Below are 23,429 nucleotides of genomic sequence, written 5' to 3'. Positions count from 1 at the left end.
CAATACATCAGCAGATAATGCGATGAACTTCGAGGGTCAATAATGATAAATGAGAAGGATGTTAATCATCAATTCCCCATAATCAGTAATAGTGATGGTCAGCAACGAGCACTTTTTGACCTTACTTTCCAAATTCTTCTTTGTATGTTGAAAAATTTGCCAACCATTTAGATGTCTTATTTGTTTCGGTTTTATTCGTTTGTTTCTACGTTATAGGGAAACAGGATAGCCAGAGAAAATGTGAGGTTTCGGTACCCATAAACAGAGTTTGGGAAAAGAATAATTTAATGTCAGTCATTCGGACTTTTTGTCAGTTCTTTCTATAACTTATACAACAAAATCCCAAATTTTGTGTTGAACTTCGGACTGACATGGTGGCAAATGGTGTCAGTCAGGCATGATTTTTGTCAGCAAAAACCTTCGGATTGACACTTCTCAGGAAGGCTGCATAAACCGGTTCAACCCTACCACTGGCTTTTTCTAGTGCCGGTACCAAGTTCCTAAAGTTATATATATATATATATATATATATATATATATATATATATATATATATATATATATATATATATATATATATATAATGTCTCAGAATGTGACGACTCAATTTGCTACACTGCTCTTCGGATCAGATTGATACAGATATATTTGAGACGGTGTATAATATTGATTTGTTGTGACATGCATCATTAATTTGATCCTCTATCCTACATAATAACACCTAATGGAACTGTCCCGTGTGTTTGGTCATTGCGAGAATTTACTGTCATCTCTTGTTTACAACACGTTTATGTCCCTCGAATAGATAAGAAACTAATTTCTGTCGGACACCGACTCTTAATATCATTGGCTAAGGTTGTGATTGCATACCCCCCCCCCCTCCATCTGCATTTTCTTTATTTTGTTCTATGTACCTTAGACGCCGTGGAGATTTCAACAATTTATTCCACAGTCATAAATTCAAAGTCCAGTTAAACTTTATTTAAGCTCGTTAGCAACACATATTTATTTAATATACTTTTACATAAATTTCAGTTGTTATAAAAGGTAGTAAATTTTCAGACAGCTCGACTAGTGACTACTCTGTTCCGGGTCCCAAGATTCATTTCAAACTATTCAATTCCTTTTCCCTATACTTAATTTCTTTCTCATTATGTTTGGCACTTAAATGTTGAATTACGTAGGAAAACTCATCATAATCATTTTCACAATAGTAGCATATGTAGTTTTCCATATCATCCTTGATCTGAAAGGAACGAATACAATTCGTAATAAGCATTTGTAAAAGTTAATTTATTACATCTATTAATCAAATTTATTAACCAAGTTGGTCAGGGGCAATTATATCGGGATCATTCGTCGTAAACTTACAAAAAAAGACAGAGAAAATTAAGCAACGCTTGTTCGATAAATTTGAGTAATAAATTCTCTTGAAAGATTATAATACTAATTTACAATTGCTAATATCGTTATATTTTAGTTGTTTCAGATCACCGGGTGTAAACATTGTTCTGCATGCGATGAGAGTGAATATTAAAAACTGTTTGACATCTGAACATTTGTCTGATATAATTATAGTTTCCTGTTCACTATCAAAATTTGTATTTATTATCTTCCCACAACGGCAGTTGATCGTATCATCACTAAACGAATATCTGCTGTTGATTGCATCATGCATCGGACGTTGATCGTATCATGTATTTCACACGAGCGGTAGAATATGAGTGAATTGCACAAAAACAGCTGGATGTGGAGCGATGTTTCATACATCAAAATAAAGCTTATATATAACGCTTTAAAATTAATCTTGATTGACTAGTAAAAAACTACCACGTTTTGTAATATGGTCGATTGATGTCACCAAGTAGAATTTTGTACGGATTTTCCGGAAGAAAACAGACCAAATAAACAACGAAAAGGTCAGTGATGAATAAAATTAAACGATACATTACTAAAACAACATAAAATCATCATTCTAACTCAAAACTCAAGTCATAACTTTCTTATTAAAAGCAAATAATAAAGATTTACTTACCAACGATAATGCACATGTCACAGGTAAACAAACAATGTTGAACGTATCATGCTGCTGTTGATCGAAATGATACAAAGTGGTTGTAGGGTGTGATCAACTACCTATTAATGCATTTCCTCCATTTTTTTCTAAATACTTTATTTTCTCCTCGCCACGTATTATATTCTTCAACATGTGAGCGTGCAATAGAATATATGTGCTAACAAAATTGTCATTCTTATAAGAAGACGGACTTAGTATAAGCTATGCTTGTTTTCAAATCCATGTCTTATTACTATTATGTTTTGTGATTTATTGTAATTAAGCTATTTCTGAATAAAATATGTTTAAACTAAGTTACTGAATTAAATCATTTTCCATTACAGACCAGAAAAAAAATGCCACGAATTAGCCATTATTTCATATACAGTAATCAAACAGACGGTTATTTGGGTCGTCAAATATTCCTACGCTGTTGCTTGTATGTCACGCGAAGGCTTAAAAACTAACGATAATTTTCATTTTCACTTTACTGGCGTGAGATTGAAAATTATCGCTATTTTGTTTAGAATCTCTTTGATCTTGCTATACAACATACGTGACGTCACGTAGCACGTCGCCGAAAAATAGTCTCGAAAGGAAATTTTGCAGCGCTTATAAAACTTACATATTTAGGTCAGGAAAACTGGAAAAAAAGAAAACTAATACCTTATAATTCAAAACAGCGATAAACAGATTATTATTTTTTTTTTCATATATATTTTAAAGTGGCCCTAACTGGCTTCCGTATCGGATGCAAAAGGGCAAAGACAAAATCTAGGAAAGAAAGACTATATAACTATATAACAAATTATGGACCAGTTCAGAAATTCAACTTCCGTCCTCGTAAACAACGTTGCGTCGTCACAGCGTACTCGTCAAGTACGTCTTGCCCAATCAGGGACGTCATAAACAACAGCAATCCCCGAATTCATTACAGTTTCTAAATCGGTCAATTACAATTAAATACGGACTAATTATAGTTCCATGGAAAGGTGCATCATTATGCTTAGCGTGATTTAGTTGTCTAGTTCTACCAATATGCCAGTGTTGTTTGTGTGCCATGAAAAAACAGCCTCATAAGCATGACATATTCACATCCTTTTTTCTTCTCGATGAGTGGGCTGGCGGAAAATAGAGTGAACGGACGGACTACGTAAAAGACATGCATATTATTTCAGATTGACACTAATAGTGTAACTGTATTTATTACCGCCTATAAAAAGCCAAAAAAATTATGCGTATGTTTTGTCAAATACAAGTCCCTCCAGAAAAAAAAACTGTTCTTTCAATGGATTTCTGCAACATGAGTATTTTCTAATGTCAATTCATTCCTTCATGACATAGAAACAAGTTAGTTACTCTTAGTGGGTAAAGACCGTTAATTATTGCATGATGTCAAGGTAAGATTTCTCCAAAGTCAAAATCTAGGACGTTTCTGGTCAATATGTTTTCTTATGTTGACAACACAATAACAGAATATATCGGCATATTTACTTCGAACATAAATTCCTGACAATAAGCACATTCCAATATGGAAACTTAACACCCTATTAAGTTTCATACTAATTCTTCAATTTGTTTTAGTGGATTTGCGGACAACGCATGATAACACGTGATCTGGTTGATAAACACCTACGTTCAACAGCAGTCTTTTCTACATTTTTTGTAAAAACGTAATTTACTGACAATATACACATCCTAATTTGGTAGGTAATCTAACACTCGATAGACTTTCATTAAAATCCTGCAAGTCGTTAAGGAGGAGTTGCGGACAACGCATCATACATTGTACCAAGTTTTGCTGAAAAATTCCTGTTCAAGCTGCCGTCTCTTCTTAAATTTATGCCAGAATATATGCACAATACCGTAATCTAACACCATAGAGTTCAGTAATAATTACAATCATACAAGTTGTTATGGAGCGCATCAGATCAAGTTTTCCTGGAAATGCCTGTTCAAACTGCCGTCACTTCTACAATGTTTGACCAATCATAAATTCCTGACGATATGCACATCCCAATATGGTAATTTAACACCAAATTAAGTTTCATAATAATCCTGCAAGTCGCTGAGGAGAAGCTGCGGACAACGAATGAGACCAAGTTTTCCTGAAAAAAAATGCCGAAATTCAACAGCCGTCAATCTACAATTTTTGTCCAAACATAAATTTCTGACAGTATGCACATCTCCATGTGGTTATTTTACATCCCACAAAGTTAAATAACAATGCTGCAAGCTGCTATTAGAAAATAGTTAAGACAAACAGACGGACAGACAGGTTGAAACCTATATACCCCCAAATTCGGGGGAGGGGGGTATAATTATGAAATTGGTATATTTCTGATCACTCATTCATTTTGCATGACAAGCTGGCAATGATTTGCCTGTAAACTGAAATTTCTTCAAATTCTAAATATTTCATCTAAAGGTCCAGCTAAATACATGTACCTACACCAACAAGTGTTTATCTATCTTGTTTTCATTAAAATCTGGTAATAATTTCAATTAAAAAGGAGTTTGCCCAACATTAGATATAAGGCTCTTGAGTATGAGCATTTCAAAACAAAAATGTTGAGGAAAAGCTGTAGATTTATTTTGAATTTACAGTTTACACTTTAATTGTTCATGAAATACTTAAAATGTTTCACTTCATTGACTGAAAATATTTAACAAACTGCAATGTTATCAGATTCAAGAAAACAATGATCAAACGTAAACCATCTAAACCAATCTAAACAAATGTGCAAATTTATTTCAATTATCATGGACAAGTTGAATTTTCTTGGATATGTTTAATACTTTGAGAATGAAAGCTATCTGATTCATACACTTACATCAACAACTGCACCACTTAAATGTGAATTTATTAATTTACTGTAAACCATCATAATTTCATTGAGTAAACCAGAATAAAGTTATATATACCAAAAAATGAAACATTTTATGAACAGATTCCCATATTTAGGAGAAGATTTCCCAATTTTCTGGATATATAAAATGCATTCTTGGGATAATTGAAAAAGTAATGTGCTAGACTTTGACTTAAGTAAAACCTGTAAGTAACTTGAGAACTAAGTAAGATCTGGCTACATACAATGTACATAAATAAATTGACAGAATACATTGCTTTATCATAATTTTATTAGGAAAAAAACACAACAGGTGTGAAGCCAAACTAAGTGTGAAATAACAAAAACTGTAACAAAAGTGAAAATTAGAGTTTGAAATTTGAAACAAGATTTTCTGAAAAATTCACTGAACTAAATGACCATTGACAAATAAATAATCATATTTCTATTTTTTATCTAGTCTGACTCGAAAATCAAACTTCTATATTTATTGCTGATTTTGATGACTAGAAATAGTAAGTTTATGTTGAGTTTACCCATCAACCTAATTATTTAGATTACCAATCAACCAAACTTGTAGCTGAATGAAGATGAAAATCCACTGTTTTTTTTTATTTACAAAGAAAAATGAAGGAATGTATGAAAGGTGAAATAAAAGTTCTTGAATCTTGGTAAAATTAGCATATCTCTATTTTCTAATTTAATCGATCTGAAGTTTTATAAGATAACATAATTTTTGACACTTGTAAGTATTTTGCATTTGAATTTTTCATTGGCAAGTAATACAATTTGTACCATTTACATGTACCCAGTAATACAATTTGTACCATTTACATGTACCATTTACATGTACCCAGGAAAAATCTGATAAGCTTTAACTGTTATTTAAACTACATCCAAACTGGTCAATTTTATAAAGTTACACCAACTGTCTGATTTTCAAGATGACATTAACTCATAAAAACATGCTGTTGGTCTTAAGTCTTCACCATCTATATACCTACACTGACCTGTACCTTTCTAAATTTAACTAAATGTAAAAATAACAGGTAATTATATTCAGGACCTTATAAAATAGAATTGTGAAGAAATATCTGAAATATGTCTTCATATTTACTGGTATATCAAATGCAGAAATATTTCAAAAGCACCTTCTAAAATATATCAATCCATTTATTAGTAAATCCATAACTACTTTGAGATACTTGTATAAAAAGTAACTCACACTCAAATACATGTAATATTCCAATACAGAAAACAGTCTTTCAAATAATCTCAACACATCAATACTGAAAAATCTTATATTAATATGTGTATATTTAACTGTACATCAGTCTATTTATAACTTTAAACATTTATAATGCTCCTGGTATTGTTAAATCAACCAACTTATGTTGTGAAATAGAATGATGCAATATTTTTACAACTATGAATTAATTTGAAAATATTTTCAACAAAAAATATCAGTTTTATAGTGGTGTGGATTTAAAACAATTCATTTATACAGCTAAAATAGGTCAGTTCCATTATTTGTTCTCATAGTAATACAATGTACATGTATACCAGTATAATCATTACTTGCAGAATCAAAATTCCATAGTCTGATCATTTGACAATTTGAAGATCATTCATTATCATATAGATAGCAGTGTTTTATCGAATGTTCCCAGTGTAATAAATTTTGAAAGTTCACCAGTGAAATAAATTCGGTAATTTCACTCTTGCACTTTCTCCTGCCAACACGTCACAACTTCGATATCAATCTGCCAATCACAGAAAGTTCATATTGAAAATATCGATAAATTATGTAGAAAATCTATATAATATATATACGATAATCAATTGGTTATCATGAATAACCAAAATCTGATAACTCAAGCCAAAAACGCTGGAGGATTTAACTCGTGCGCGTAACAAGTTCCGTGCACTCGTTAAATTAAGTGTTATTCAGCACTCATAATAATATTTTGGTTATTCACTCTCCATATCTGGTTTTTGTCCCTGGATTACATTCTTTTGATTACTGCTATAACCTTGGTTCCCTTGATTAATCTTCCAATTAATTATCCTATTATTCCTGTTCAATCATCAAAGCACCATCTACAGTCCTTGTATGGGGTATATATTCCATGCTATGGTACGTTTTATATTAGGGTGACCAATGGGGCTTTCAAAAAGGGACGATTAGCAATAGGGATATCAAATAGGGAACATGAGGAATGGGATTTGAAGAATGACCCTGAAAGATTGGGATATCAGATTTCAAGTTCTAATTGAATTTAATCATATTCAGAAGCAATTGTTTCAATGAAGCAATTTGCCATGTAATAATTACTATATGGATTCTATGGACAATGTTAATGTTATGGGAAATAGGAGGTATATAGTTAAATGGGAAATCTACTCCATACAAGAACTATATATCATCATCATACATAACTCTACAAATAATAATACTAGAAGCCTACCACGTTTATTCTATCACATCGTCATCAGAATACTCATTTCAGCATTATGATACACACATCATATCAGAATTTAATACTTCCATTTTTATACCATGCAATAACAGCATGCTAGCACTATATCTTGTATACAATGACAATGAAATACCAATAAAGAGATAAATTAACAAGACTTTGTTCATTATCTTATTTGATCATTGTAGTATTATAAATGAAAACTGATGATGAAAGACAAAAAATAATTGAATACTATTTACCTATAACAATTATTGGTTAACCAAAGTAACTACAAATAAATACAATATATATCAAATAAAAATTGTTAACCTTATAAATAATCCGATAAAACTCTTTATATTTTTGAAATATTGGGTACATTTTTTTTAAGAATCAGTACTGAAAGCTTTTTTATGATAACTAGCAAGGGCACATTCAATCACATATTTATAAGTTATATTTCTAGAAGACTAGACTTCCCACCTCTTCATTATTTTATCAGAGTAAATGCATATTTCTTAAGAAAAACATGGTTTTAAAGCCTCAGGAACTTACCATTTCTTCTTCAGGATGACAAGAAAAGTCTGTCAATGTTTTTTGGTCGTTATGGTAGTCAATCATCAGAAATCACAATATGTGAAACATTTAAACTTTTGAATATTGAAGACTCGTATTATAACTTATTAGCAAATATAATCCTAGGTGATATACTATCTAATTAAAATCTTATTTTTTATACCACTCCACTTAAGTATGTTACATGTGGAGAACCCAAAGTGTGTGATCAATTTTTATAACTTAATGGATGAAAGGCAATTCCTCCACACTTTAGAAGCATATTTAAATCAAATAACTTTAATTTACTTAGAACTAACATCCAGTTAGAAGAGTTAACTCCCCTCTAGCACTCTGGTATATGTTATGTAACTTGTATCCTCAAAGATCAGACAAATAATAACCAGAAAAAGGTCTAAATCAAATAAATTCAGAGATCCTTTATATCTGTGCTTATATGCTAAAAAAGCTGGCAATTATGGTAGAGATGTTGGTAAATATGCTCTTTCTCCAGATGACTATAATGTGAAAAATTTGGTCATGACCACACGATAAAAGGATATTTATATACTATGTATGGAAATCTTGGTAACATGTTTTAAAGTCAAAACTTCTTTACTTTGGTTCAATACAAACTAAGGATATAATTCCATTTCATGTACCATTAATCAAAATTTCTCACATCTCGAGTAACATAATTCAAATCAAATTTTTCCTCTAATTGGTTTTCTCATATCAGTAAAAAAAAACAAGACAGAATACACCAACTTACTCAACTTACCCTAATCAAACAAAAGCTTCAGGCCAAAAAATAAATTTTCACATTAAACAAGTTTCCATTAGACAACTATTATCAATCATTTCACACAAATAATTGATTTGGAAAACTGTATTACATGACGGTTTATACATAACATCACATTACAATACAACTAATTACAATGCTATCCCTGAGATCTATTGGAAGACTGGCTACTAAGACACCTATGTCAGTTTTGGCTTACTGAATTCAAAGCCTAGTCTGTCAACCAAAGCCTTTAGTATATTTCCTGGAATTCTTTGGTGAGTATTAATAAGCTTCTGTACAGCACCTTTTACCTACAATTCAGTTATAAACAAAGGTTAACGTCACTTGGTCTCTATTTATATGTTAAGTTGGATTATCTCCCCTTGCAAACAACAAGTAATGGCCATATTTTGTATGCACATTTAAATATAATATACAAAACTAATTACAACTAGTTGAAATAGACCAGTTCCAATTTCAATACAAAATTAGGTAGGCTAGTGAGTAATTTAAATAGCTCTCTAGGGACAAATGTGCCCTACAAAATACCAATGAGTCCTACTAAACTACCACAGAACACCTCTGTAATTTTTTGGACACTGTCCTTTGATTTTGAATAGCTGTCAATTATGATGACCTAAACTTTTAAATTTGCCATCCTATACCATAACTGACAGCTATTCATACTTGACAGTGTCCAAATGCTCACACAGGTGTTATGTGGTAGTAAATAGGATGCTTTGGTCTAATGTAGGGCACATTTTTACCAAGAGAGATAGTTAAATTACTCACTAGCCTACCCAAATTTGTAAATTAATTGAAACTGGTCTATTTCAACTAGCTGTAACTAGAATAAAGTTTCGTCAAAAACAATTAAAAAGGTTAGGAGAATTATACTTATCAGCAACTTAATAATTTTTCTCTTGTTCTTACTGCCTGTTATTTTCTATTTTAAGCTACTGCCAGGATACTAAAAAATGCCCTAAATTTTTCAATGAGGCCTAAAAATAATTTCCTGTGTTTCTGCTTGTCCTACTGACTCTAATTTTTGTGCCTACTTTAAAGTCTTATTGCCATTTTTAACTCTACTATTTTAGAGCATGTTAGCAGGAACACAGTTATTTTTTTTCTTTGCCTCAGCAGCATGACAATGTTACATGAACTTGAAAGAATTAAGGCAGCTTTCCATGTCTTTACAAAACCCTTAGTACTCACTTTGGTATTTTCTATCTCGTAATTAATTTGTATGTACAATAAACATGGTGTACAGAAAAATCACTATGATTCGTATTTGAATACTGTACTATCAGTGCACCTGATCCACGCTCCTAGTTTTTAGAGGAGTCTGGGATGTGCATTAACTTTTGTTTCCACGTACAAGTTATCTTATTTAATGATGTATATTGTTGTATATGTCCGTTTTCTGGATGTTGTCCCTGGGTTTATGTATTCTTTTTTTATTCACTTCTAATCCTAGTTTCCATAATTTCTCTTTCCCATACTTAACAGGAAAATAAAAACAAACCTTGACAACTCTTACGTGTGTAAATATTCATAGTGTTTTTTGGTAGGTTTGTCAACAAGATTTATGAGGGGAGCAAATGATTTTTACAGGTAACTTCATTGAAATATTGGTGGGTAATGAGCATCAATACTTGTCATATTTGTTACATATAAACAGGTAAGAAGAATTTCAGAGTATGCATGAAGTTGCACACATTGGATTGAGCTATACAGAATATAAATCCACACACCAAATTTGAAACCAATCCATCTATTGGGAGCATAGATTTTGAAAATTTTCTCTATCATTCCATATAAAAAAGTCCCATGAAACAGAAAGTTGGTATTGGCCAGCACCAAGAATCGCTTGCAATGTCTGCCCATCTATATAAAGCCACATTCAAATTTTTCAAATCAATCCACCCAGATTGGCAGCTGGACCAATATAAATGCAACTAAATTTGGACAAATTCAAATACTAGTATACAATCCTACAATTTCTTCTACTACTTTCTACTGTAATGTATTAACTAAAAGGAAGCTTTACCTTTTGTGCTAATTCTTCTGGAGACATGCCTTCTTCTGGATAAATTGGGTCTCCTATAAATGTCCTTTTGATAAAAGAATAAAATAAAACTACCTCTTCAGAAATTGGCACAAAAATATAATACACATGTACATATTGGGAGAGTAACTTTATTTCATACACTACTTTAACAAGTCAAACATCTGATCAGATTCTGTTCGATAGATTACTTGGACACCTTTATTCTACTGAGATTTTTTGAATGGAGTGAAATTTCACTCTTATGGTGGTACAGTGAAACCTGTTTAAACTGAACCCAGAATAAACCAAAGACCTGCTGAAACTGGACCCTGAATAAACCAAACCCCTGCTGAAACTGGACCCTGAATAAACCAAAAACCTGTCTAAACTGAACCCTAAATAAACAAAAAACCTGCTGAAACTGAACAGTGAATAAACCAAAAAACTGTCTAAACTGAACCCTGAATAAACAAAAAGCCTGTTGAAACTGAACCCTAAATAAACAAAAAACCTGCTGAAACTGAACAGTGAATAAACCAAAAAACTGTCTAAACTGAACCCTGAATAAACAAAAAACCTGCTGCAACTGAACCGTGAATAAACCAAAAACTGTCTAATCTTAACCCTGAATAATTAAAAAAAACCTGTCTAAACTGAACCCTGAATAAACAAAAAACCTGTCTAAACTGATTCCTGAATAAACAAAAAATCTGCTGAAACTGAACTGTGCATAAACCAAAAAAACTGTCTAAACTGAACCCTGAATAAACAAAAAACCTGCTGAAACTGAATCCTGAATAAACAAAGAATCTGCTGAAAGTGAACACTGAATAAACAAAAAAAACTGTCTAAACTGAACCCTGAATAAACAAAAAACCTGCTGAAACTGAACTCTAAATAAACAATAAAACTGCTGAAACTGAACCCTGAATAATCAAAAAACCTGTCTAAACTTTATCCTGAATAAACCAAAAACCTGCTGAAACTGAACCCTAAATAAACAAAAAAACTGTCTAAAGTGAACCCTGAATAAACAAAAAACCTGCTGCAACTGAACCCTGAATAAACTAAAAAACCTGTCTAAACCAGACACACTTTTAAATTAATTTGTACCTTTTTAAAATGAACACTTGTCTGAAACAAAAAAAAAATGAAATTCCAAAACTTGTTTGGTTTAGACAGGTTTCACAGTTTATTTTTTTTAAATTTCATTATATCAATGTTTCAAATAGAAATCAATGTTTATACTAAAAACCTGACAATGAGGTTAAAACATTTGAATTTCATACTCCATAAACATAACACATTTACAACGTTATAGAAACCACAAAAAGCTGCAGATTAAATATACAGATGTATTATGTAGAGTAACTTCATATCTTCTGTGTTGATTTTATTGCAAGAAAGTAAAACGCAGTGTATAAAAAATAAAACTTACTTCATTTTAACAGGAAAAAAGCCATAAATGGGAACTATAGGCAGTCTTGTTTTTTCATATAAACTTCTTAACCAAGCTGAAAAAGGAAAAAAATTATTGATCTATAAAAAAATTGTCAAAACAATGTTTAAATGTCAGATATATTCATTTTTTTTTCAGACAACTCTAATATATTTTTACAAAAAGTCACTGCAGTCTTTTGGTTCTCAGCCAGAATTATGGAAGAATAAATCAGTACTTGTAACATAAATTGATTTACCTAAACTTGCTTTGGCCAAAATTTCTTCATTGCAGGACAACAATTTGTCAGAAGCTACAATTCTTTATCTTTTTAAAATCCCTAGTTAAAGTATGTGTACCAGAATGGCACACCAAGTTTGATTTATGCGAGACTTTGTAACAACTTACAGAAAGGTATGTCATCCATCTCTGATACAATATTCTAAAAAATGCCTTCTTCATATATAGGATCCATAAAATACTAATTCAATATATACTAAAACCTACAACATGTTCACATGTCATGAGGATTCTATTTCTAATGTAAACTGATTCAAATTAAACTGATATGCAGGGGTCAAAATTAACGCTGGTCCCTGGCCAACAAAATTTCAGTCAGGCCAGTAGATTTTTTCTACTAACTAGTACGGTGGCTTGTAGAATATCATTGACATTTTGTGCTTGTGGCTTCTTTGGTAAATCAGTTTTTTTCGTGCCTTATCTGTCATTTATTCTTAGAGGGGGATAATAGCATCATAAAATATCTTGAGATAGCCTTTTTGACGGCTTGCAATTTAATGGGAAAACAACCGGATAAAAAACAGAAATTAAGTTAGAAGGAGAGACTGGAGAGGAATAAGATCTATGATACTGACAAATGGAAACATAAATTTCAAATTTCATGGCAAAGATAGATTTTTAAGTCCACTGATCTTGCTGACTAGTTGAAATTTTAGGTTAATTTCCACCCCTGCTTATATATATTATCCTATTCACATTGATGGCAGATACTATTTTCAAAGTATGCACATTTGAATGCACATTCAACACTAATTGTACAAATACCTATCTAATTAAAATTCTCCATCGTTCCATTCAATTACTGCATGTAGTGAATGTATGGAACAATTGATAGATCTAATTTTAATCAGATTGTGCAAATACATATAGATAATACAGATCTTATACTACTATTTACATGTGAATATTTTACTTTCAAGGCAGTGTGAGAGTTACATCTACATTACATGCAAAAATCATTAATTAATGTTTCTTTTACCTCTCCCTATCTTTGGAGTTCTGAAAGACTCTCGTAGATTTTGTGTGAACACTGGATAAATAGGCTGAAATAACAAAAAAATATTTAAAATGTCAACAAACAAGGAAATGTACAGGTGAATGATAAAACTTAGTAGATTCAATACTCAACATGATATTTAAAACAATGGCAAATTAGATTCAATACTCAACTTGATATTTAAAACTATGGCAAGCCAAAGTGGACAAAAATGAGCATTTACTAATATTAGAAAATGATTTTTAAATATTACAAATTCATTTTCTAATATTACAAATTAGATTTCTTAAATCAAAAAACACTTTTAATATTGAAAAATTATTTTTTTATGTTAAAAATTCAAATGAATTTCTAATATTACAAAACTATTTATAATATTAGAAAAATGAATTTGTAATATTAAAAAATGGATTTGTCGTATTCAATGACAATTTTTTAATATTAGAGAATCATTTTGTAATATTAAAAAATGTGACTGATTTTCTAATATTAAAAATTCAATTAGTTATATTACAAAATGTATGATATTTTATAATATTACTAAATAAGGAACTTGTAACATTAGAAAATGAATTTGTAATATTAGAAAATTACTTTGTAATATTAGAAAATATAAATGTTTTCTAATATTAAAAAATGATTTTTTAATATTACAAATTCATTTTCTAATATTACAAATTAGATTTCTAATATCACAAAGCAGCTTTTTAATATTACAAATTCATTTTCTAATATTACAAATTAGATTTCTAATATCACAAAACACCTTTTCAATATTAAAAATTCAATTGAATTTCTAACATTAAAAAACAATTTTTTAATATAAGAAATTGATTTTCTAATATAAGAAAATGGAAACGTCATATTCATTTGCGATTTTTTAATATTAGAAAATCATTTTGTAATATTAAAAAATGTGACTGATTTTGCAATATTGCAAAGGGATTTTTTAATATTACAAATTCAATTTCTAATATTACAAATTTGTTTTCTAACATTACAAAATGTGTGATGTTTTATAATATTACTAAATCAGGAATTTGTAATATTAGTAAATGAATTTGTAATATTACAAAATGAATTTCTAATATTAAAAAATCTTTTTTAATATTAAGAAAATGATTTTGTAATACTAAAAATTCATTTTCTAATATTACAAAATATTGATTTTTGTCCACTTTGGCTTGCCATATAAAACTGAAATAACGAAAAATCATAGAAACATGTAATTTAAAAATGACAGTAGTTGATTATTAATTTTTATAGTTAACAAGGTCAAATGAAGCAAGGAACTCTGTGATTCAGCTAACTAAAAATATAATATCTCCAGCAAGGGGGCTTAAATCATGTAAAATCTTCGTTTGTAGAGACTTTACACTACTCATCTTCATGCATGCATCCACATATCTAAATTAGAAGCCCGACCTTCCTATGAAATTTCATCAGAATCCATTAAGCAGTTTAAGTCAGAGGGGTAGTTACATTTACAAAATATTTATACAAAAGAACAAACTGACAGATAAAGTCAATAAAACCCCCAAACTTTTTTTTATGGGAGCAATAAATATATCCAATCATAAAAAAATAATAATAAAATTCAGATTTTTTTTATATTATCTACAAAAGTGTATATTATGTGGAATAGATTCATATTAAACAGCTGCAGTTCATAGATATAACCTTGAAGATGATTGGAGGATGAATATGGTTGATATTTGTGCAGAGGAGATGTAATTAAATGAAATTATTAGTGAATCAGTCAGTAAAATTTAAAATTTCACTGTTCAGCAACAAACATGTACATACTTCACATATATATTGTAAATAAACTTCAAATTTCAATTTTTCTTGTTCAAGATAGAGAAAAATATTTCATCAAAAAGGCTGCAGTCACTTTTACAAAAAACTGGTGTAAAATTATTTGTTAGTGATGGAGTCTTAATAGAGAATAGTAGTGTTGTAAACACTTACAACTCATAGTTTATCACAGTAAATTATAAAATTATGACACCAGTTCCTGTTTATTTATACAAATATCAAGAATCACAATAATCTATTCTCAAAAAATAACATACAGAATTAGTCCACCAATACTAAACACACCTACCACATTGGCTTGTATTGCAACTTTGGCAAAGCCACATCTATTTCCCCACATGATAGGATAATACTCATCTCCAAATAATGCTTCTCTTACTCCCCCTGAAATATTAATGATGTTATTTACAGAGATTATACTTTCCACCATGAATGATAGATGTTATCATAATTGATATTTAAATTGTGTTTTAGGACTAATTATCTATTATTTTTTTAATAAAAACATTCACATAAATCAATGATCTTAAAGTTCCCAACACATGCTGTAAAAGGGGGTAGATTAGTTTTGACCCTCCCAAATCAAAAACACAAAACCAGTAATTAAGGAAAATGATAAAAACATTGTGAAACTAATAGTCTGGTAAAAACAATTATTCATTTTCAGAGTTTAAATAACACCTATTCTTGCCTGGGGAAATTCCCAGTAGATGGCCATCTTTCAAAACATTAACACAACTTTGAATGGTCCCTGGTGTGACACGCATAACTTCCATCAATATTCTCCAACCTGCAAAAAATGAAAAACAACATTTGTGCTCATGTTCTTCATTAATCTAAAATAGTTCAGGTATGTTGTGTTAAATATACCTATCAAAATGTTTTCCTCAATGTATTACAAAATGCCAAGAACTGATTACTATTGTTTTATTAAGCTTTGAGCAATCAACACATTACTCAGACCACTTCATACTAATATATTTTGTATCAATATTTGGTTAGAATGACATAAAGATACATATATACATAGATATAATAAAATTATTATAATATGATTATTACATCTATTCAACACTCACCAGGAATGTTGAACAAAAAATTGTCGCCGACAGCTCTAATATGTCTATCTCTCTCCAAAATACACTTGGCAACAATGTAATAGAAATCAATTGGAATGGTGCCATGGTAATAGACAATAAGTCCAGCTCCCTTCTCAGGAAGTTTGCTTAAACCTTCTATCTCATAGCCTGAAATATACATGTACATGTACATTAATTTACATTTTGTATAATAATAAAATAATTTACTCTTTGTAATGAACAACAGAGTCATAGACATACAAAGTTTTAATTAACAAGCAGTCTGAAGATATTCCATGGCAAACTTCATGCATGATTTGTTAATGAGAAAAGTGGGGAAACTGAGTCTGCATTAATTTTAAAGTCCAAGGACTACATTACAACTCATCATGAAATGAATAGACCAGAACAAAATCAAACTTGATCTGTAACTCGTCAGAGTAAGGCAATGTACTAAATATCGACTGTACATACATATCAGCAAGTTTGACAACAAAAGTACAAAAAACTGATTTGCTGGACTCACAGTATAATGGACAGAGTGCAAACCTTAAATCCCTTGAAGGGGACTAATAACATAGAGTTGTGTGCAAACTCCATAACCATCCTTTCGCTAGGACAATGCAGACTTGACAAATTGATTTTTGACCTAACTTACCAAATGAGATACTTTGAATGAATGACATTGCTACAACTATGTTACCTTCAACCTAAGTAAGCAGTATAAATGGATTTTGAAGGAGAAGCACTTAGAAGAAAAGGAAGACAAGTTTACCAGAGAAAAAAATCGAAGATTTTAATTTGTTTGTTTCTGTGACACACTTCTTGTCTTGTTCTGACATACATACAGTTATAACACAGCATTAAAAGCAAAAATGAATACTTACATGTAACACATACATGTACATAATCAAAGTAGACAATTTACAGTTTTTATTGTCCACCGTCACTCTTGGGCAACGAATAGCAATGAATCAGTTTAAGTACTACATGAAGGTCAAACATATAGTACTATACAGGTACATGTATATTTCATTAACAAATTTATATCTTTAACTTTTAATGTATCAAACATTTAACATAATGTACCATGCCATATTCTTGCTTGTCCATCCCAAAAAGCTGACACTGTTTTTCTTGCACCATCCCAAAAATCATGATGATAAGCCTGCTGTATTCTATTGCGGTAGCTATGTACATGCAAGAAAAGGGCAGATCCATATAAAAACAGAAGTATGAATGCAGGAAGCAGGAAAGATATGATGATAGGGTAAACTACCCATAACACCCATCTCCAATACTGGATGTCCAGACTGTCAAATGATTCCCATACATACTGCAGGTATGTTCCATTACTCATCCTTTCATGGGTGACAATGTTTCTTATACAACATACCCTGAAAAAGAGGAGAGAACATGAAGAAAAAAAATCAGTATATTCGATCCTTTTAATTACTTCTTGCCAATTAACATGTACACAGTTCAACTTTACTGTACATTTCAACTATATTTTAGGCAAAAAAAGATAAGATTTAATCAAACTTTAAGTAATAAATTCAAGACATATACCCCAAATAGCCCAATGATAGATTTAACAAACTGGAAAATATTCCTAGGAAGCAAAAACTTATTAGTACTGTTTCTGACATCTGCAAATGTCATTTTTATTCAGAACAAGATAGAAAATAAAAAAACAGATGAAATATGTCCAAAAAAAAATTTATGAGAAAATTTTTGGTATGGCATACTGTACCTGTCAAAATCAGTACAGTTGGTGGAGTACCAAGCATACCGATTTTGACAGGTACAGTATGCCATACCAAAAATTTTCTCATTTTTTTTTTATTATTGGTACGGTCAGAGCAGTACCAACAGTACCAGTTCCTATGCCCATTAAATTTAACGTCATGGCATAGTCAGAGAGTAGGTGCATCTTGATGTTAGGTTTTTTAACATATGAATGACTGGTTACTTTTTTATAGTCCACTTTTACTTTATAAATGTGACAAAATAGCTTTGAAGCTTTTATTAAATGCATTTAATCATATTTAATCATGGGTTGAAAATCTGCAAAATTCACATGGTTAACATACATACAATAGCCATTCTTTATGAGCTGTGCTAGAGAGTTTACTATTCTTCTCAGATAGTTTCAGTGCTCAATGACAACAGAATACGAGGTCCTAAAACAATCTCTTGACTACCACTTAAACAGGAAAATAGAAGCCCATTTAAATGTGGTCTGGGTAAGGTTGCTAAAGTTTTGGCAAACTCTACATTGTATGCGAAATGTTGACTTAAAAAAAGAAAAAAATCTTCAGCTTGGCCAGAAATTTCTGAGTTGAGAATGAGACTTCTTAGGGGCTGTAACTAACTATTTTGTTTTGTGATCAGCTGCATACACATACCATAAAAATATGGTAATACAATTCTGTCTTTGGTTTCGAAAGCATTCAAAAGTAGAACTTCTGAATAAAAATACATTAAAAAAAAATCTTTCAAGCCCTACAGAAAGAGAGATCCATAACTTCCCAGAGCTACAACTTACATGTACAGTTAGTTTGGAGTAAACTAATGAATTGACCTACTCAACTGCTGTTCTTAAATTATAGACATGAAACAAATTGATCAACTCAACAGTTGTTCTTAAATTATTGACATGACACAAATACTAAGTCAGTTTTTCGGGAGCATAAATGGATGCATTAGCAACTGAGTCCACTATACTTATGGACAGAAAAAAACATCAACAGCATCATTGCAGTGCCATTTTCATATACTTTGTAAATGCAATTGAGAACAGAACCAGTCTTGGAAAGCACTATATAGCATTAAATACTAATCGAACATGGCTTTTTAATAAGGAAGCCAAACAGTAGACCGTAAATATTTACGAAAATGACGTGATCAGTATTTCCTTACAATGTATGAATGCTGGACAATTTTTTTGAAGTTTATTAGAATAATAGTGTAATAATAATGTCCTTATGTACTTCCAATAGGATTAAATGTGAAATAAAGTGACAGCCTTGAAAGCACTGAGAGCCTGATTTCAGTCTGACAGGAAGTTAAAAAACATCCTTTTGAACTTTTCAATACAGAGCATGTATTTCTTTCACTAAAATGAATTTATATTATATGGTCTTCAACAATTACTGAAATTTTTTTGTTTCCAATATATGATAAGAGTAGGCTCTTGCCAGAAAGTCTGAAGTATGAACATCAAGTCATACCATTCTCATTAAATCATGAAAAGAACTAAGAACATATGAAGTGGCAAGAACCATCAAGATGTATGAAAGAAAGGGTGGGGTGGGGATTAGCGACATGATGATTTTACAGCATACAATGTATCTACGGGTAAATATTCAACCTCGTCCTCATACAGGTTACGTCAGCCTCATATATTTATAAAAGGGATTACACAATGAAAGGTATTGTTTGTTTGTTTGTTGGGGCTTAACGTCCGAGCAGGAATATACAATGAAAGGTAGTATAAATTTATGATTCTTGGGTAGTGTTTCAGATTTCATTTGTCTCATATTAATTTTAAACAATAATAGGTGCATATACATGTACACACCTGCAACTAACTGTTGTTAATAAAAATAGATTTATAACAGGAAAGAATGAGAGATGGTATGAATTTATGTTTCTTCGGGAACGTTACAGGTTTTACCAGTTTCATACTAATTTTAAACAATAATATGTACATGCTCAGGGTTCTCCATGACCTCTTTTTCATGGTGCTGCTCCAAGTGTTACTTTCCTTGCGCAATGAATTCTAAACACGCACTATGCGTTTATTTGACATGAGCCATGTATTCAAATATGCACCACACATTACAAATCGGCGATGTATTTCCCAATTACACGTGCTTATTAATCACCTATACCAGTCATAAATCAATGTGATTGACACACATGTTTGACTTTATGAGCAACTCGGCGGTTGTTTCTAGAAAAGCAGAGGACGCTTACCCTACCGGTGCACCTGGTCCATGCTCCCAGTTTTTAGTGGAGTCCGAGTTGCTCATTTACTTTTGTTACTTTGTATGTATGATTTTAGTTACTTTATGTTCTTTGTTGTGTATGTCTGTTTTCCATGTCTGGTCTTTGTTCCTGGATTACATTCTTTTGATTACCACTATAACCTTGGTTCCCTTGATTATAACGGTAATACAATAATACAAGTTTTGATTGGCAATTACCTGGGGTTTAATGTGTCAGAGAGTGAAACACGCATGTAAACAATTCTTGGATTGGTCAAATTTGCGATTATCATCGTTGGTAAAATCAATCGGATTCAAATCAGCTGAATGGTTTCTACTGTTTTTTATTTAATATTATTTAACTTTTCATTTAATAAAATATAGAAAGTCTCAAGAGTTGAATAAATTTGAGAAAGATCGGATGGGGGGAAGACAATCTTGAACTTACTATACAACAATGTCTTAACGATCTCAGCATTTATCTGACACTGAAAAGCAATCCAATTTGCTTTACTTTATTGAAAGGGTGATGGATCGACTCCCAAAAGCTCTAAAATATTGTTTAATGATACAGATTCGGACGAAAACGACATTTGACTGTCTTGTGGTTAAATTATAAAAAAACTTTTTTAATGGTACCAACAAAATGACCACACCTACTAGTCATTTTAATTTCTCTAGAGCTGTGGACCAAACCTTCACCTTAGTATAACTGAGCTGGACAGTACAGATAGAAAGATTGACCATAACTGTTGATTATTTCAATGTTGAAGCTTGTGTTATTAGATATGTCTCATTCAACCTTATACTTTTTTGGCAATTTATTTTCAGTGTGAAAGGACGCACCACGATGAAAATTTGTCCAACTGGAGAGTGAGCCATGAGTTCATTTTGATCCATGGAGATCCCTGCATGTACATGTAGTATACAAACTGTACTTGCAACTTACTGTTGTCAACGACGATGTGATACGCTAATATTGACAGTCCAGGCAGTAACTTAAGTGTAAGAAACGATAATATGTTTTGACCTTTAATTCATTAAAATTGTAAGAGAAAAGTATATATAAAAAAGACAACTAAAGAGTTCTCATACCTGAATATTTAGAAGCATTAGATTAAGACCCCCACTCAAATAATATCCTGTTAACTTTTTTCGGGAAAAGAAAAATAACAACCGGAGATCGGGCTTCGTATGTAAAATTAAGCACGAATTTCGGAAAAGATTCCGGAAAATCATTTAGGTCCCTAAATTTCAAACAGTGCTAGAATAAATTAACATCGTTTAAGAAATAAAACAGTTTGCAGGGGCGTAGCTGCCTATACGCAAATACGCAGTTGCGTACTTTCGGAAAAAGTAACAAAAATAAAAACACACATTTTAAAGATGAAATAAAGGTTATTTATCACATAAGCATACCATGAACGTAGTATAGGCTCTGAAAAACTGGCTCCAAAATCGTTAAAATTCAGGAGTATCCCTCAGGGCTTTGCCTTGCCGGACTCACTGGGGGCCTTGAGCGACCCCCTCCCCCCAAGACCCCTCGCCGTAATTTTGCGTACAACTAAAACAGGCCTAGCTACGTCCCTGGTTTGTACTCTCATATTTCTATATCCATTGTTATCAGTGAACTTCCTATTAATTGCACGGTTGGATAGAAAGACAGAACTCTTAAAGATCTGTTTAACCCTGCACCCTGGGAGTGATTACTATTCACCAACGACAAGTAAATTCACAGCGTTGGCAAACAGTTTTATTGATGAAATACATTAATCCCAACCGAAAAAAATATTAAAAGTCATAGCAGGAAAAATAGGGGATATGAAACAGCTGTGAAAGTTTAGTTGGATAGTATAATAACTGCAATATTTTATGGCAAGCCAAAGGGGACAAAAATCAATATTTAAAATAAATTTTTACTATTACAAAATCATTTTTTTAATATAAGATAATATTTTTTTAATATTAGAAATTCATTTTGTAGTATTAAAAATACATTTTCTAATATTACAAAATCCTGATTTAGTAATATTATAAAATATCACACATTTTGTAATATTACTAATTGAATTTGTAATATTAAAAAATAAATTTGTAATATTAGATAATGAATTTTTAATATTAAAAAATCACTTTGCAATATAGCAAAATCAGTCACATTATTTAATATCATAAAATGATTTTCTAATATTAAAAAATCGTAATTGAAAACAACATATCCATTTTATTTTATTAGAAAATCAATACAAATTCTAATGTTAAAAAATCGTTTTTTAATATTAGATATTTAATTGAATTTTTAATATAAAAAATGATTTTTTAATATTAAAAAAGGGTTTTGTAGTATTAGAAGTCCAATTTGTAATATTAAAAAATGAATTTGTAATATTAAAAAAAAAAAAAATTAGTATTAGAAAACACTAATTTTTGTCCACTTTGGCTTGCCATAATATTTGCTGTTATAACACATGATGTCGTATTTTTTTCTTCTTTTAACAAACAAAAAAGTTCTGATATTAATAGAATAATAATATGTTATCGTGAACAGAAACTAATAAACACTCCCTGTTGTGAATAATCAAAATATGATCACGAGTGCCGAAGAACGCTTAGATTTGACGAGTGTGCGGAACTTGTTACATGTAAATCTTAATGCGTTCTTGGCACGAGTGATCAAATTTTGTTAATGAAATTCTTATCTGATTTTGAAGAAATTTTACCATTGAAGACATATTTTGGTTATCCAAGATGACCGATTGATTATCATATTTATTAAATAGATTTCCTCCATTATTCGCTGCTATTTTCAACATAAATTTTAAATTTTGTGAACCTCGGACGAATATCGTGTTGTGACGTGATATAAATGGCGGGAGAAATTACAAATATACTGTCCGTGCGAGACTCGCAAGAATAGCCAAGGACGTTGAAACAAACCCTTTGTTAGTAGTACAACTTCACCGGCTGTTCGTGCGAGACCCGATAGGGTAGTCAAGGACGTTAAAAACCCCCTTTGTAGTAGCAAATTTACCACTCTTCACGTTGA

At 31.0% G+C, this 23,429-nt stretch overlaps 1 protein-coding gene across 4 annotated transcripts; it reads right to left on the bottom strand.

Annotated features, from left to right (window-relative positions):
- Positions 1-3,302: 3,302 nt before the first annotated feature.
- On the bottom strand, positions 3,303-21,578 carry LOC148629872 (DGAT1/2-independent enzyme synthesizing storage lipids-like). 4 transcript variants are annotated; one of them, XM_088558826.1, is made up of 11 exons: positions 21,479-21,578; positions 17,481-17,788; positions 16,392-16,559; positions 16,004-16,102; positions 15,602-15,696; positions 13,477-13,540; positions 12,198-12,273; positions 10,760-10,823; positions 8,927-9,020; positions 7,628-7,656; positions 5,180-6,668 (listed from the first exon to the last, which is right to left on the bottom strand). In XM_088558826.1, the coding sequence occupies exons 2-10, from the start codon at positions 17,749-17,751 to the stop codon at positions 7,637-7,639; spliced, it is 951 nt and encodes a 316-aa protein (XP_088414952.1). In that variant the 5' UTR covers positions 17,752-17,788; positions 21,479-21,578; the 3' UTR covers positions 5,180-6,668; positions 7,628-7,636. The 4 variants fall into 4 exon arrangements, with proteins under 4 accessions (XP_088414936.1, XP_088414952.1, XP_088414960.1 ...); XM_088558810.1 differs by lacking the exons at positions 5,180-6,668; positions 7,628-7,656 and adding an exon at positions 3,303-4,164; XM_088558834.1 differs by lacking the exon at positions 7,628-7,656.
- Positions 21,579-23,429: the final 1,851 nt, after the last annotated feature.

This window comes from Perna viridis, chromosome 1, assembly GCF_037379345.1.
Source record: "Perna viridis isolate PV_CMFRI_1.1 ecotype Kerala chromosome 1, ASM3737934v1, whole genome shotgun sequence".
NCBI classification, from domain to species: Eukaryota; Metazoa; Mollusca; class Bivalvia; order Mytilida; family Mytilidae; genus Perna; species Perna viridis.
The sequence above is the reverse complement of the archived record's forward strand: the minus strand, read 5'-3'. Positions and strand labels throughout refer to the sequence as shown.

Excerpts from the sequence above, each read along its gene's own strand:
- LOC148629872 (XM_088558810.1), bottom strand. The coding sequence starts at position 17,751 with ATGAGTAATGGAACATACCTGCAGTATGTATGGGAATCATTTGACAGT. Across the intron at positions 16,560-17,480 it reads ACAAGCAAGAATATGGCATG|GCTATGAGATAGAAGGTTTA; the intron begins GTACATTATGTT and ends TGTATATTTCAG. Across the intron at positions 4,165-8,926 it reads CAGACTAGGCTTTGAATTCA|GAAAACTTGGTCTCATTCGT; the intron begins GTAAGCCAAAAC and ends ATTTTTTTTCAG.